General features: G+C 36.8%; 1 protein-coding gene across 1 annotated transcript; it reads right to left on the bottom strand.

Moving 5' to 3' along the window:
* Window positions 1-569: 569 nt before the first annotated feature.
* LOC121372570 (achaete-scute homolog 1a-like) lies at window positions 570-6,655 on the bottom strand. The gene is made up of 2 exons (XM_041498969.1): window positions 5,930-6,655; window positions 570-977 (listed from the first exon to the last, which is right to left on the bottom strand). The coding sequence occupies exon 1, from the start codon at window positions 6,552-6,554 to the stop codon at window positions 5,943-5,945; it is 612 nt and encodes a 203-aa protein (XP_041354903.1). The 5' UTR covers window positions 6,555-6,655; the 3' UTR covers window positions 570-977; window positions 5,930-5,942.
* Window positions 6,656-17,654: the final 10,999 nt, after the last annotated feature.

Below are 17,654 nucleotides of genomic sequence, written 5' to 3'. Positions count from 1 at the left end.
TTGGGGTTTTTTGTTTTGTTTGGATTTTTTTTTTTTTTTTGAGGGGGAGTAGTGTATTTGTTTTTAGTTGTTTCAAGCAACTAAAACAAACAGACCCACCACCCCCAAAAAAACCCACACCTTGCAGACATGCCACGATATGTTCTGGGCTATCGAGTCATCGAACCATATGCATGGGGCCTACAATCTATCGGTCTATCCCGCTTACGTACATGAAACAGCGGACAAACCTGGCGCTGGCTAGTATGCATTGATGTATGAATATCTATATATTGTACGTACGTTAGGGTTTGACTATTGCATACATAACTATTAAGGCACTGACGTCCTTTCTGCCCTCCCACGTTGTCATTTCCGCCAAGTGTCAACATATTGCAGGTTTCATATTCACGAGTTAATTACGCAAAGATTGTGTAGGATTCATTTATTTATCACAAGTAAATGTAAATGTCATCGTTAAGCGAATCAGTATCAATACCTTGTTCTGTTATTTTATCCAAGGGATTTTAACAAGAACAAACAACATCGAAACGCATGCATTTTTTAAAATTCTTTAATTCAGATTTGCGTAAAAAATAATTTAATTTGAGCTTTAATGATGATGATAATAAATTAACAATGAATATGTACAATGAAATAATTATGAAAATAGAATTCTTTGAAACAAACATACATCAATTATGGCCACATTTAAAGGCAGCGTAACAACAATGGCTGCCGTGTCTTTAAACAACTCCATCAACGTAACACGGTGTAATAACTGTCGACGTCTTCCATAATACTGCCAACGAAACACAAAAAGTCTTCCAGCTACGACGGCCCCTTCTTTGTGCCCAGTCAGGGTGACGCGGTGGAAACAAGGGCCTGGAACGAGCCCTTGTTCATACAGCGACATCACGCGGATATCTTCCGCTATCTTAAGGGAAGAGATCTCCGACTAATCCGATTGGGCGTTCACGTCACGTGGTATCTGACACCTGGAAAATGACAATTGGAGACAGGTGATAGTCTGAAGTCGGTAATGATCGGTAATGAGAGGTATAAAACTCAATATTAATATGTCAGACCTGCCGTCACGTAATGAACGAGCCTAACTGAAACTCCAAGTGGATTTTCACGACACACACGATCACCCGCTGGGGACTTAGTCTGTTGTGTCGATATATATCACTTTTACTTTACAAGAGTTCGTCATTTCGTTTAAAATGATGTAATATCTGCTGTGTCACATTGTGCCGCGGTGCTTCTTAATATCATTATAGCTATAGACGTGCTGTAAATACATGTAATGTCCTTTATAATTTGATCAATACAGTATTGCAAACAGTACAGCACAATGCCATGGGGCTCATTTGAATAGCAGATGTGGAGAATATAATAATCTTATTAAACAGCGGTATGCTGACCTACTGGTTGATGAAATAAACAAATATAACCGATGAAAACAGAAAGCGTATTAAATGTACGAGTTAGCGACGTTATACAGCTATGTTGTTATTACGAACTGGTTATGTTGTAATTACGAAATAGCTACGGTATGTTGTAATTACGAGATAGTTGTGTTGTTATTACGAGATAGCTGTGTTGTAATTACGAGATAGCTGTGTTGTTATTACGAGATAATTACGCGGTATTAAAATCATGCGTTAGCTAAGCTGTACTTACGAGATAGATATTTTGTACGGTTTATAACTTACAAGTTAGCTATGATATACTTACGAAAGAGCTATGTTAAATATGAAATGTTAAATATGAAATATTTATACTGTAATATCGAGATAGCTATGTTGTAATTATGATATAGCTATGCTGTAAGTATGAGATAGCTATGTTGTTATTACGAGATAGCTATGTTGTAATTACGAGATAGCTATGCTGTAATTATGAGATAGCTATGTTGTTATTACGAGATAGCTATGTTGTAATTATGATATAGCTATGCTGTAATTATGAGATAGCTATGTTGTTATTACGAGATAGCTATGTTGTAATTACGAGATAGCTATGTTGTAATTATGATATAGCTATGTTGTAATTATGAAATGGCTATGTTGTAATTTGATATGGCTATGTTGTAATTACGAGATAGCTATGTTGTAATTACGAGATAGATATGTAATTATGAGATAGCTGTGTTGTAATAATTACGAGATAGCTATGTTGTAATTACGAGATAGCAATGTTGTAATAATTACGAGATAGCTATGTTGTAATTACGAGATAGCTATGTTGTAATTATGAGATAGCTATGTTGTAATTACAAGATAGCTATGCTGTAATTACGAGATAGCTATGTTGTAATTATGATATAGCTATGCTGTAATTATGAGATAGCTATGTTGTAATTACGAGATAGCTATGCTGTAATTATGAGATAGCTATGTTGTAATAACGAGATAGCTATGTTGTAATTATGATATGACTATGCTGTAATTATGATATAGCTATGTTGTAATTATGATATAGCTATGTTGTAATTATGAGATAGCTATGTTGTAATTATGATATGGCTATGTTGTAATTACGAGATAGCTATGTTGTAATTATGAGATAGCTATGTTGTAATTACGAGATAGCTATGCTGTAATTACGAGATAGCTATGTTGTAATTATGATATAGCTATGCTGTAATTATGATATAGCTATGTTGTAATTACGAGATAGCTATGCTGTAATTATGAGATAACTATGTTGTAATAACGAGATAGCTATATCATAATTACAGCATAGCCATATCATAATTACAACATAGATATGGCTATGCTGTAATTATGATATAGCTATGTTGTAATTACGAGATAGCTATGTTGTAATTATGAGATAGCTATGTTGTAATTACGAGATAGCTATGCTGTAATTACGAGATAGCTATGTTGTAATTATGATATAGCTATGCTGTAATTATGATATAGCTATGTTGTAATTACGAGATAGCTATGCTGTAATTATGAGATAGCTATGTTGTAATAACGAGATAGCTATATCATAATTACAGCATAGCCATATCATAATTACAACATAGATATGGCTATGCTGTAATTATGATATAGCTATGTTGTAATTATGATATAGCTATGTTGTAATTATGAGATAGCTATGTTGTAATTATGATATGGCTATGCTGTAATTATGAGATAGCTATGTTGTAATTACGAGATAGCTATGCTGTAATTATGAGATAGCTATGTTGTAATAACGAGATAGCTATGTTGTAATTATGATATGACTATGCTGTAATTATGATATAGCTATGTTGTAATTATGATATAGCTATGTTGTAATTATGAGATAGCTATGTTGTAATTATGATATGGCTATGTTGTAATTACGAGATAGCTATGTTGTAATTACGAGATAGCTATGCTGTAATTACGAGATAGCTATGTTGTAATTATGATATAGCTATGCTGTAATTATGATATAGCTATGTTGTAATTACGAGATAGCTATGCTGTAATTATGAGATAGCTATGTTGTAATAACGAGATAGCTATATCATAATTACAGCATAGCCATATCATAATTACAACATAGATATGGCTATGCTGTAATTATGATATAGCTATGTTGTAATTACGAGATAGCTATGTTGTAATTATGAGATAGCTATGTTGTAATTACGAGATAGCTATGCTGTAATTACGAGATAGCTATGTTGTAATTATGATATAGCTATGCTGTAATTATGATATAGCTATGTTGTAATTACGAGATAGCTATGCTGTAATTATGAGATAGCTATGTTGTAATAACGAGATAGCTATATCATAATTACAGCATAGCCATATCATAATTACAACATAGATATGGCTATGCTGTAATTATGATATAGCTATGTTGTAATTATGATATAGCTATGTTGTAATTATGAGATAGCTATGTTGTAATTATGATATGGCTATGTTGTAATTACGAGATAGCTAAGTTGTAATTATGATATAGCTATGTTGTAATTATGATATAGCTATGTTGTAATTACGAGATAGCTATGTTGTAATTGTCAGATAGCTGTGCTATAATTATGAGATAGCTATGTTGTAATTACGATATAGTTGGGTTGTAATATTGATGTAGCTATGTTGTTACCATGAGTTAAATTGTGTTATGATGAGAAAACTGTCGTAGTTTTGAGAAGGTTCGTCGTTCGTAAGAGCCAAACGTCTTCCTGAGTATATTGTGTGGTATATTAACACCTTTACGGTGACTGGGGTGATTGACAAGTCTTGATAACCGGAAACACGGGCTCCACACGATATCGATAAACACTTAGTTGGGCTTTGGCTTTTTCGTTAGTTTCAAACGTACACAAGATGTATTCCATATGTATGATTTCCCCAAATGTTTGATTACAGAGGCTGGGTATCTCAGAGATATATCCTGATTACCGAGACTGGGTATCTCAGAGATAGATCCTGGTTACTGAGGCTGGGTATCTCAGAGATAGAGCTTGGTTACTGAGGCTGGATATCTCAGAGATAGAGCTTGGTTACTGAGGCTGGGTATCTCAGAGATAGAGCTTGGTTACTGAGGCTGGGTATCTCAGAGATAGAGCTTGGTTACTGAGGCTGGGTATCTCAGAGATCCTGGTTACCGAGGCTGGGTATCTCAGAGACAGAGCTTGGTTACAGAGGTTGGGTATCTCAGAGATAGAGCCTGGTGACATAGGATAGGTATCTCAAAGATACAGCCTGGTTACTGAGGCTGGGTATCTCAGAGATAGATCCTGGTTACTGAGGCTGGGTATCTCGAAGATAGAGCCTGGTTACATAGGATAGATATCTCAGAGATATAGCCTGGTTACATAGAATAGGTATCTCAGAGATAGAGCCTGGTTACTGAGGCTGGGTATCTCAGAGATAGATCATGGTTACATAGGATAGGTATCTCAGAGATAGAGCCTGGTTATAGACGCTGGGTATCTCAGATAGAGCCTGGTTATAGACGCTGGGTATCTCAGATAGAGCCTGGTTATAGACGCTGGGTATTTCAGATAGAGCCTGGTTACCGATACTGGGTATCTCAGAGATAGAGCCTGGGTACATAGGCTGTGTATGCACCACCAGCATATTCCATATATTTGATATACCTGTCATAAGAAACACTGATTGGAACAGAAAACAAGAAAATGGGGGCTATACGTAGGTCAAAATAAGTAATGTGGTCAGCATTAATAAAATTACAGGCCCTTTTCCAACTATGGGTGGGGTTAGGGGTTGGTAAGGGGGATTATTGAAAAACATTTGACAAAAAACCCCACCTATGAAAGCATTAAATATCAAGTTTTCGGATAAAAATTGAAACGTTTTAACGTAGGTATTTTATATGACGCTTTGCAGCGTTTACGTGCAGTAACTGACACTAACCTGAATATTATAACATTGACACAAACTGAACATTAGTACTGACACTAACCTGAATGTTATAACATTGACACAAACCTGACCATTAGTACTGACACTAACCTGAATGTTACAGTATTGACACTGACCTGAAAGTTACAGTATTGGCACTAACCTGAAAGTTACAGTATTGACACTGACCTGAAAGTTACAGTACTGGCACTAACCTGAATGTTACAGTATTGACACTAACCTGAATGTTACAGTACTGGCACTAACCTGAATGTTACAGTATTGACACTAACCTGAATGTTACAGTACTGGCACTAACCTGAATGTTACAATATTGACACTAACCTTCACATTACGGTATTGACGCTAACCTGAACGTTACGGTTTGACACTAACCTGTATTCTACAGTATTGGCACTAACCTGAACGTTACGGTATTGACAATAATGTGAACATTACGGTATTGACAATAATCTGAACATTACGGTATTGACACTAACCTGAATGCTACAGTATTGACATTAATCTGATTGTTAGAGTATTGACATTAACATGAACGTTACGGTATTGACACTAACCTGAATGCTGGCTCTAAAACCAGTTGACGAAGTCGATCAGCTGATCGTCCTCGGCTGCGAGCACGTCGTAGGAGGAGTCGGAAGATTTCGGCGAGGGTGACATGGAGCTGACTGACGTGGAGGGTGACGTCACGTCCTGGGAGATGGTCCCGCAGGCCTGCTCCAGGGCCATCTTAATCTTGGAGTGTTCGTCAAACAGTGAGCTGTCCGCGTCCCCGATCATCGACTGCAGGTCCCGGATGTAGTCGATGGCCGCCCTCAGAGTCTCCACCTTGCTCATCTTCTTCGCCTTGCTCCCTTTGGAAGCGTGGGGGAGGTGGTCCCTCAGGGAGGCGAACGTCGTGTTGATGAGCTTTACTCGATTCCGCTCCCTCTCGTTCCGCCTCGCCACGGCGATAGTCGGGGGTCTCTGGAAGTCCAAGTACGACTGCTGGGGAGAAAAGTCGAGTCGCCGCTTGCAGTGAACCAACTCCCGGCAATTTTCTTTCGATGCCATTTCGTAAGCCTTTTTGGACGACATTTTTGGTGATGGTGTTGAAAACATGCACGAAGGACGGTCCGGTAGGGATGTAAACGCATTTGGTCCGTCGCAGAAAACCTCCAGTGACAGCATGTCAGCTTCCATAGCTGGTCTGGGTTCTGTCGTCTGCTCGAATGTACCGCGGATTTAATTAACGCTAGCCTCGCTTTTGGAATCTCTTCCCGCAAAGACGCATTGAGCAACTGTTGTGGTGCTAATCACCGACTCTCTTTATACGGCGGCTCCTTCATCACCGAGGCCCCGCCTCCCCACTGTCGTTTATTATATACCTGTCACACGCCGCGTCACCGACACGCGCTCAGCCCTTGTCGCTGACGTCGTGAATATATTGGTTCCACTCAAATCTAAGGCTGTTGTTGGAATATTTCTCAAATCATTTCATTGGAAACAAAAGATAATGAAAAGGTTATGAGAGTCCCCCTAAGGGGTACACGTCTTTTGTGCCGCACAATTTGCACGAAAGAAATGGTTGAGACGGTGAAAGAAATGCGTGCACCTCTCTGGGTAATAAACAACGTTATGCATAACGGTTAACACACAGCCAGTGCACCGTGCCGCCGATACCTGAAAGCGAAAAGACTTCCTAATTATTCAACGCAGAGTTTGTCAAGAGTGCGCACCTCTCCCCCCAAACAAAGAGGGTGGAAGGCCCGAGTCGGGCTCCCACTGGCGACTACGTTTAGGGGTGTTTGTTATTCTAGCGTCGTTCCGAGTAACGCTGATTACCCAATCGAACAAGAGCACTGGAGGCTGACATTAAAATACATGGCCTTCTTTGCTTTATCTTAAACAAAGCACGCGGAGTCGCTTTCTTGCACAATACATCTCAAATAACAGCTTTAATCTTTATTCGTGTCCTACTAAACAGAATCGGTGTTGAGAATGATAGCGGCATCAGGATACGTGATATAATGTTTTTGTGGCTGTGTTTTTAACAACAAAAGTACTCTAATGCAAAAATATCCTTGCGTTATTTTAAAAAATAAAAACGTATACATGTAGATGCGTTGAGAACAAAATTATTTTGTCCTGTTAAATAAAATAAATAATATAACAAAGACCAAACTTTGAATGTGCAATATTTGAATTTGTGATTTCAAGACACAAAAAAATCACTAAGAAGTATTACGAAAACTCAAAAATTTGAAAAATATTATCAACATAATATTGTTTTAAAGTATACTCTAGCAATTAGACTAAAAATAAAAATAAAAGTTGAATGGGTTTATTAAAATTGATGTAATACAGTCAGAAACAAAAAAGAGCTGTCAAAGTCTTATTTATGTTAGCGAATGTTCCAGTGTTTTATAAAGCATGAAAAACGGTACAAGTCCCGGATTAGGCCGTTTAACAGTGAAGCATTTTGGAAACACAAATTGGTAGTTTTGTTTGACGCTCTATTAACCACCCTTTTGTTTTTAACAAATTATCTGATTTCCAAACCAGGTATTATAACTTGCATTCCTGTGGTGGGTGGAGATAAACGGCAAGTTCAAAAATAGGACTTATTACTCTACTAAATGTTGACTGGAATGAAACAAAATCCTGTATAAACCGGGGTTTTTTCACGAGACTATTTATAAGGAAAATACTAGCATTGTATAGGATAATATGCACTTTTGTGAACTATATAAAATTCCTGGTTTGAGACTAAAAGTTGATTTTGAAAAGGAATTCGACACTGTTGAATGGGAATTTATTGATGAAACGCCAGAAACCATTAATGTTTGGTGGTCATATCGAAAATGGGCAGATTGTTTTTTAGAAACAGCAGTGGGACAAATATAAATTTCAGTTTTCTTTCAGAATTGTTTAATGAATGCGGCTGTAGATGGGGCGACCCTCTTTCAGCATATTTATGTATCATTTGTGTTGAGTTTCTGTCATAAATATTAATGATACAATTTGAAATATAACATAATAAAATATAACATTATTTCAATATGCTGACGACACTAACCTTAACCCTGTAAATAGGGCGACCCTCTTTCAGCATATTTATGTATCATTTGTGTGGAGATTCTGTCATAAATATTAACAATTTGAAATATAACATAATATTATTTCAGTATGCTGACCACACTAATTGTCCTTTAGAGGGAGCAAAAGACATTTGTTATCAGCAGTATTCTAAAATTTTAAAACGTTTGCATTGTGTTTTGGGTTGAAGATTAACTAAGGTTCCATGTGGGATCAGAATGGCCAAATTCACAAATTTGTTTCTTCGTGTTCCAAATTTGGTTGGAATTAGTCAAGTAGCCTAGTTTTGATGAAGTCGTGGTTATAACAGTTTAAATGTATTTCTCTTTGTAACTATAATACACTTCGCCTCTATCCTGGGGACAAAGGGGGGACCCAACAGTAATGACACTGACAAATCAAATAAAAGATCTATTGAAGACTATCTGCTCACAGCTTTTCTGAAAGTAGAACAGATTTTTGATTTTTTAATGATTTCCTCCATTTTGGTCCCATCATCAGGATCCTTGGGTGGTGGTGGTGGGGAGAGTGATAGTTAAAAAAAATTTAAAAAAATTGTTTCTCCATATGCCATGGAAGCTTCATACAAACATTTAGTTGGAATTGGTCAGGTAGTTTTGGAGAAGTTGAAAATTAAAAACCTTTATGCAGGGCAACGAACAAAATGGATCGCCATAGGTCACTATTAGAGCCTTCCGGTCGGGTGACCTAAAAATCCAAAAAGAAAGCCATTTTATCAGTTTCGCTTCAAAGTACTGTATATAGTATTGCATCAGCTATTAAATTATGTCCATCCACACATCCCAAATACCCCCAAAACAAAACAAAACCCCGACAAAAACCTACATAAAATAAGTGGGGAAAGCGAAATAGTGACAAAATGGAGAATATCATTAGGAGAGTTGGATGTGCCCAGTCGTTTTGTGTATACACATTATATGCAGTAACATATGTAATGCAGATATCGGTCCCATAGTGTGAGCAATAGTTGCTGACATTCTAATAATGTTCATCTGTGTGTATACACATTATATGCAGTAACATATGTAATCAAATATCGGTCCCATAGTGTGAGCAATAGTTGCTGACATTCTAATAATGTTCATCTGTGTCTATACACATTATATGCAGTAACATATGTAATGCAAATATCGGTCCCATAGTGTGAGCAATAGTTGCTGACATTCTAATAATGTTCATCTGTGTCTATACACATTATATGCAGTAACATATGTAATGCAAATATCGGTCCCATAGTGTGAGCAATAGTTGCTGACATTCTAATAATGTTCATCTGTGTCTATACACATTATATGCAGTAACATATGTAATGCAAATATCGGTCCCATAGTGTGAGCAATAGTTGCTGACATTCTAATAATGTTCATCTGTGTCTATACACATTATATGCAGTAACATATGTAATCAAATATCGGTCCCATAGTGTGAGCAATAGTTGCTGACATTCTAATAATGTTCATCTGTGTCTATACACATTATATGCAGTAACATATGTAATGCAAATATCGGTCCCATAGTGTGAGCAATAGTTGCTGACATTCTAATAATGTTCATCTGTGTCTATACACATTATATGCAGTAACATATGTAATGCAAATATCGGTCCCATAGTGTGAGCAATAGTTGCTGACATTCTAATAATGTTCGTCTGTGTGTTATGTGGCAAAATATAATTATTCAAAAGTTGTATTGATACGTTCAGAAAATCTAATTTGTCATTGTTGCCTTTTGAATACCCTGATATATATAGTTAATGTAATGGGGATTAAAATCATGCCATTATATAGGATATGTCAGAACCAGTTAACCAAGTCTGTTGTATTTCTCTTCCATGTACACAGAAGTATACAAAAATAGGTTAAAAGATTTGATAAACCATGTTTTAAGCACATGTCCAAAATGGTGACCTTTTGACCTCTGCTGACCTAATTAAAATATTTACATTCTTTTACATTTCATGAATAGATAGTAGAGACAAGTAGCGTTAATATAACAGGTCATTTTTTATTATATCTTGTATATTGACTGAACTACATACATTTTAGTTATCCCTACCCCTAATTTCTTCATGGCGCAGATTTCAACACTGTTATTAAAAACATCAACATTTTTAAAAATCGGAATAGATTTGGCAACTAAGAAACCACATTTCATTAACTATATATATATATATATATATATATATATATATATATATATATATATATATATATATATCAGGGTATTCAAAAATACCCTCAGATCTTTTGGACCTTTTCGGTTAAATACCTCCCCCCCCCCCACCCCCATCCCCCACCCCACCCCCCTGCTCTTGGACTAAAAGTGGTTGATGAAGCAGGTTTTAAGTTTTAGTTTGTGTTTTGCTTGTAACTGTTGCTGTGTGGGTTTTTGTTCTTTATCTCTGGGCAAAGTCCTTTCCTGATCGTGTTTTTGTTTTTCTATGCTAGTAATGCCCATGACAACCGTACTGTAACCAGGCTGCCGCACTTTTAATACTTCTTCGAGTCACTCACCCGAGATGCCATGGTTTCTACAGTTTGTGATCCGCAAGTAATTTACTTGGAGCAAGGTGATCTAGCCTGTCAGCGCATAATATTATTTTACATTTCGTAAATTGTATAAATATGGTCAAGTGTCATTTGCTTTTATATTGTGATGGATTGTATGATTTAATATCAATCTTTCATCAAAGTTGTATTGTAATATTTCAGAAAACTAATTTTTTTTCTTTACAGCAGTTACAAATATTATTACTATTTGGCTGTTATGTTAGAATAGAATAGAATAGAATAGAATAGAATAGATGTTTGACGATACCCCATCTCGAAAAATACATCAGGTGTCAAACTTTGGTAAATATTATTACTATTTGGCTGTTATGTTAGAATAGAATAGAATAGAATAGAATAGAATAGATGTTTGACGATACCCCATCTCTAAAAATACATCAGGTGTCAAACTTTGGTAAATATTATTACTATTTGGCTGTTATATTAGAATAGAATAGAATAGAATAGAATAGAATAGAATAGATCTTTGACGACACCCCATCTCGAAAAATACATCAGGTGTCAAACTTTGGTAAATGCAACCACAAACCACACCAATGTAAAAATTCAAAAGTTAAATTAAAACAGTGTAAAGAACTATGCAAAAACTACAAATATCATAGTTAAATAAAATTTAGAATAAAAGTCAGTATCACTGTTATGTTAGAAGACAAAATTTTCCAAAAGATTTTTTAAAACATTATATTGTCAATCTGTAGAATATCAGTGTTTAAAGGTCGTGTAGAGTTAAACCAAGAGGGTCAAATATCTGGTTAGCTTTTTTATTTTGTCTTCACGCGCCAGTTCTTCGGACTACTTCTGAGCCAATATCGTTTCCAAAATAAACTTTCTGTTTTTATTAATAAATATATTAAAGATATCTTCCTTGACTTGAACGATGATGTATTATTCTTTAAATATAATTTTGAAAATTATTATTAGCTGTCAATATTCCTCAGACTTTATATAAGGTTTTTAGTAAAGTTTAAACAATTGCGCAGATTTGTTTGGTGTGAGTCAGTGAGTGATTGTTTGTGTGTTGTTGTTGTTTGTTTGTTGTTGGGTTGTTGTTGTTGTTTTTTTGTGTTTTTTTTAATTATATACATGTTTTATTTATTTATGTATTATGCTGATATTGTTTATTTGGGGTTTTTTAAGTGTTCGCCTGAGGTGTTTGCGTCGCAGGATCGAATTACCTCAGTAGAAGCATTAGCTGATCGGATTTGTTTCCTTTCCAGCAATGCGCTACGACTGTCGTGTCTGTGGCAAAGTTCATTTTAAAGATCCCTTGCTACTAATACAAACATGTAGCGGGTTTCCTCTTAAACTGTGTCACAATTACCAAATGTTAGACATCCTAGAAGCGGATACAGGGGATGTTCGGGGTGGGGGGGGGGGTCCATCCCCACCCCCGTTTCAGACAAGATGCCCTTTGGATTTTCACTCGAGATAGGCGAACAGGTTTGAAAATTTGACAAACAGTAGTCTTGGTGCCCGCTTAGGCGTACGAGCTACAATCTTTCTTTTTTGTTCTCTTTTTTTTTTTTTTTTTTGGGGGGGGGGGGGGGGGGGGGGGGGGGGGGGGGCAAGCTGGATTTTTCCAGAATCTGGATAATAACATTTATTCATATTAGCATCAGGTCAGGTCAGGTCATAGGGCTTTACGTGCACATTCAGAGCAAGCTGTTGTAGCGCACTCCTGTCCTGGGCACAAGAGCCGGCCTTGGCTGGCCCCTCCGTCCAGGACAGGATAATCTTTAGTAAAAGGCGAAAGATTTATTCTGTGAAGAGAGACCAGAGTTTGTTAGCATGACTACCAAACAGCTATATAGGGGTGTAAACTAATCACTATGCATTTTTACATGGATTACAACTAAGTTTGCTGATAGAATGATGGAAATACATGTTATAAAGGTCTAGGGTTAGCACATTTCCCCGAATGTTTCTATAGTTTTAGCCCGAATTTGTCACCACCCTCTTCTTCTGCCCTGCCCTTGAAAGAAATGTTGTATTTCAAGTATTTGTTTAATTTTTTATTGTCCCCCCAGAACATTTTGACAGTGTCAGGGTTGAGGTACCCTGATTAATCGCAGTACAAAATATTAATTGGAATAGAAGTTAAATACTAGAATGAATGAATGAATGAATGAATGAATGAATGGATGTTTAACGACACCCCAGCACAAAAATACACATCGGCTATTGGGTGTCACAAATAGTAAGTATATGAAAATATTATTTATATATATTAATGTGGGTGAAAAGTATAATACAATACATAAAATCAAGGTAAGTACATTTTAAAACTTTGTATAGAAGTCAAAGTGTTTTAAAAACTTTACAATTAATTCTGGATGGAATTTAAAAGATTCCAAAACATTTCTGTTGCCAAATATATCATTTCTCGTCGGCTTGATATGATCACACTCCACCAAAATATGGCGCACAGTCAGTGTACACTGACAATGTTCACACTGAGGGGGAGGGTCCTTCTTTAAAATAAATGAATGCGTCAAATATGTATGGCCGATGCGGGCACGGCACAAGACTACTTCATCCTTCCTGCACCGCCTGTAAGATGACTGCCACTCTCCCAGGACTGGCTTGACAGAATGAAGCTTGTTCGCAACCGCACCGTCCCAATTGTCTTGCCAAGTCGAAAAGATATATTGGTTAATATGAAATTTAAAATGACTGTAGGGGACACCAACATGGACACGGGGCAAGTTCAAAGCAGACTTAGCAGCAACATCTGTCTTTTCGTTACCCTTAATGTCAACATGTCTGGGTACCCAACAAAATATAACATCTTTATTGGCAATTGATAAAAAGACACACTTTCGTATCACCATCCCAACTAAGGGATGCTCCAATTTCATGTACTGTAAAGCTTGGAGACACGAAAGTGAGTGTGTAAAAATAATATATTTGGATACACATGGGCTTTAATGATTGCCCAGGTTTCAGCAGTAAAGATTGATGCTGAATCGGGCAATCTCATGGAAATTATTGCGTCTGTGTAAACTGAATGAATGAATGTTTAACGACACCCCAGCACGAAAAATACATCGGCTATTGGGTGTCAAACTATGGTAAAATGCAAGAAAAGTGTGATGATCATCATCAATATAAAAATTCAACAATTAAATAAAAACACAGTGTAAAGGACTGTGTAAAAGTACAAATATCACAGATAGATATAATTAAAATTTAGAATAAAATTCAGTATCTCGTAAAAACTGCAATAAAAGTTCTGGATGGAATCGAAATGATTCCATCACATTTCTTTGTCCAAATATATCTTTTCGAGTTTCTGACAACTGCTTACACTCCACCAAAATGTGTCGCACAGTCAGAAGACACTGGCAGTGCTCACACTGAGGTGGAGGATCTTTCTTCAAGATAAATGAATGGGTTAAGTAAGTGTGACCGATGCGGGCACGACACAAGACTATTTCATCCTTCCTGCACCGTCTATAGGAGGACTGCCACTCTCCCAAGACTGGCTTGATAGCATGAAGCTTGTTCGCAACCTCACCGTCCCAATCACGTTGCCAAATCGAAAAGATAAATTTGTTAATACCATGTGTAAACAGGAATGTAATCAAATACTAGAAGTGCATGACTTGTACATTTAGTAGTATGGTAAGAAAAATGCTAATAATAGTAGTAGTAGTAATAATACTAATAATGTAGATGATCATAACATTCATAATACTACAAAGGCCAAGTAAAAAAAGTTTGATTCCTGCTACAAGCCCCCGCCACCCCCCCCCCCCCCCCCAAAAAAAAAAGAGAAAAAAAAAGAAGTAAAAAGTAAGGTACTGTAGGTAGGAAGAAAAACGTTTTAGTTTTTAAAATCTTTTCCCTCCATTTTCGAGCTAATTATTAGTTTAAAAGATATTTCTTTGTGTTACAATGCATAATCATAATTTTCTAGACTAAAAACGTCCAAATTTTGTTCATCCACAATGTGTAATTTAAACACCACCAAAGTCTAATACTATACTGTAATTTAAACACCACCAAAGTCTAATACTATACTGTAATTTAAACACCACCAAAGTCTAATACTATACTGTAATTTAAACACCACCCAAGTCTAATACTATACTGTAATTTAAACACCACCAAAGTCTAATACTATACTGTAATTTAAACACCACCAAAGTCTAATACTATACTGTAATTTAAACACCACCCAAGTCTAATACTATACTGTAATATTATTAACTATGACGACACTAAAAGAACATTATAATTTGTTCATTGAGGTTAATATCAAATCTTGCAAAGGCAGGGTTTGAAATAAGGAAGTAAAATATGACCCTTTTTAAATTGCAGGGCAAAACAAAAATATGTGTTGCAACACAATTAAATATGGCCTACTAGAAATAGGAATGTTGGTGTGTGAAACGTTAGGACCTCTAAGATGCCGGCATGTTTCTGTTTTTTTAATTTTGATCATTAACCACGTATGATCAACGGTAGAAATGTTGAAAAAAATATTGGCTTTGGGTGTGCTATCCAATTGTCTTGGTGCCCCCAAACATTTCTTCAAAGCTAAGGTCAAAATCACCTTGCCCTGCATCTTGTTTTTTAATTCTACCACTGTTTATCAGGTTAGGGTTGCAAAACGTTTTTCTTCTTGTTTATAACTGCAAATGTGACCACACCGTCCCCAATCTCACCGTTCGCTACGCCAGCGGCGGTGTCACAACCAATTAAAGTGAGTTTTCTAACTTGTTGCGTTTAACTTCCCATTATATCATATTATATCATTGGTAAAATTGACAAATTATCACACAAACTGTTGGAAAGCGAACAGAATCACACTATACTGCCTCGAAAACGGAACAGACTCACAATAACACTATACTGCCTCGAAAACGGAACAGAATCACAATAACACTATACTGCCTCGAAAACGGAACAGAATCACAATAACACTATACTGCCTCGAAAACGGAACAGACTCACAATAACACTATACTGCCTCGAAAACGGAACAGAATCACAATAACACTATACTGCCTCGAAAACGGAACAGACTCTCAATAACACTATACTGCCTCGAAAACGGAACAGAATCAAAATAACACTATACTGCCTCGAAAACGCGTCTCTAGGCATCTATATTTCAACGGGGCGGGACGTAGCCCAGTGGTAAAGCGGTGGCGCGGTCGGTCCAGGATCGATCCCCGTCGATGGACCCATTGGGCTATTTCTCGTTCCAGCCAGTGCTCCACAACTGGTGTAACAAAGGCCGTTGTATGTACTATCCTGTCTGTGGGATGGTGCATATAAAAGATCCCTTGCTGCTGATCGAAAAGAGTAGCCCATGAAGTGACGACAGCGGGTTTCTTAACCATATGTCTCACGCCATATAAACGTAAATAAAATGTGTTGAGTGCGTCGTTAAATAAAACATTTCCTTCCTATATTTCAAAATTTTCCTGAGGGGGAATGCCCCCAGACCTCGCTGGACACCTCGCTCCCTTTCAGGAACTCGATTCGTGTGCCAAAGGCAAACTCAAAGTTGCCCTTTTTATAATTTTGGAACCCCACCCTTTAATCCATCGATGTGCTGTAGTGGTGTAGTTAAGCAAAACAAACTTTAAATTTTACCTTCGACTTGGAGCTAGCGCAAACAGTAAAGGGACGAGAAACAAGAAACCGATACCGTGAATCATCCAAATCATATTAGCGACATAAAACGGTAGTGAGGTCGCCAGGTTGGAAAACGAAAAACAAATATCAAGCTTAAGTTGTCGGATAAGCTGCAATAATAGTTTTGATAAATGATGAAGTTATGTAGTTTACAGACAATTTACATTTAGTCGAAAACTGTAGTAATGTGCATGCTAAATAACTAGTGTTGTTTATATGCTTTTGCTTTAATCAATAGCATGTAGCCATTGCTCTATGTTCAATTAATCACCGAAAATAAATAATCGCCTTTTTTTCTCTCTTTTTGAATTATTATTATTTCTGAACAGTCTATTGTGATTTGTACGTATTTTTAAATTTAGCGTCATGCAATATTAGCGTGTTGTATGCCTTCGCTAAATTCGCTAACATTTTATGCTCGCTAACATTTTTCTGATTTAGAATATATTAAACTACCAAATAAATAAGGTCATTGCCTTCAACTACGAATAAAGATGTTTTTATGCAATAATACGTTTTCATGGCCGTAGAAACTGGTGGCCGACAAGCATGTATGCCCCCCCCCCCCCCCAACCCCCCCCCATACCACACATTACACAATCCAACACTGATTTGGTGCAGTCATAAGGCCCAAACTATTTTATCATTATTTTTTGATTTACCATACAGGTATATCGTTCCTACAGCCTGGCGTTTGAGTGTAAGGGATCGCCATGACTGAGTACAACATGATTTCGTTTTCACGCCGTCCACAGCAACTAACGATCAATGACCGTGCTTCCACTCGGTTGGTGTAAACACTTAAGTGTGCTAAACTGAATTTTCTCACTCAAAAACTCTCAAAAACATCCTCTATCCTCTCTCTCTCTCTCTCTCTCTCTCTCTAGATCTCCTCCTCTATCCTATATCTCTACAGTAGCATGTTCTGACGGTCTGTCTCTCTCTCTTTAAATCTCTCCTCTCT

The sequence above is a fragment of the Gigantopelta aegis genome, chromosome 4 (genome assembly GCF_016097555.1).
Source record: "Gigantopelta aegis isolate Gae_Host chromosome 4, Gae_host_genome, whole genome shotgun sequence".
In the NCBI taxonomy this organism is placed as follows: domain Eukaryota; kingdom Metazoa; phylum Mollusca; class Gastropoda; order Neomphalida; family Peltospiridae; genus Gigantopelta; species Gigantopelta aegis.
This window is presented reverse-complemented; position numbering and strand designations above follow the sequence as displayed.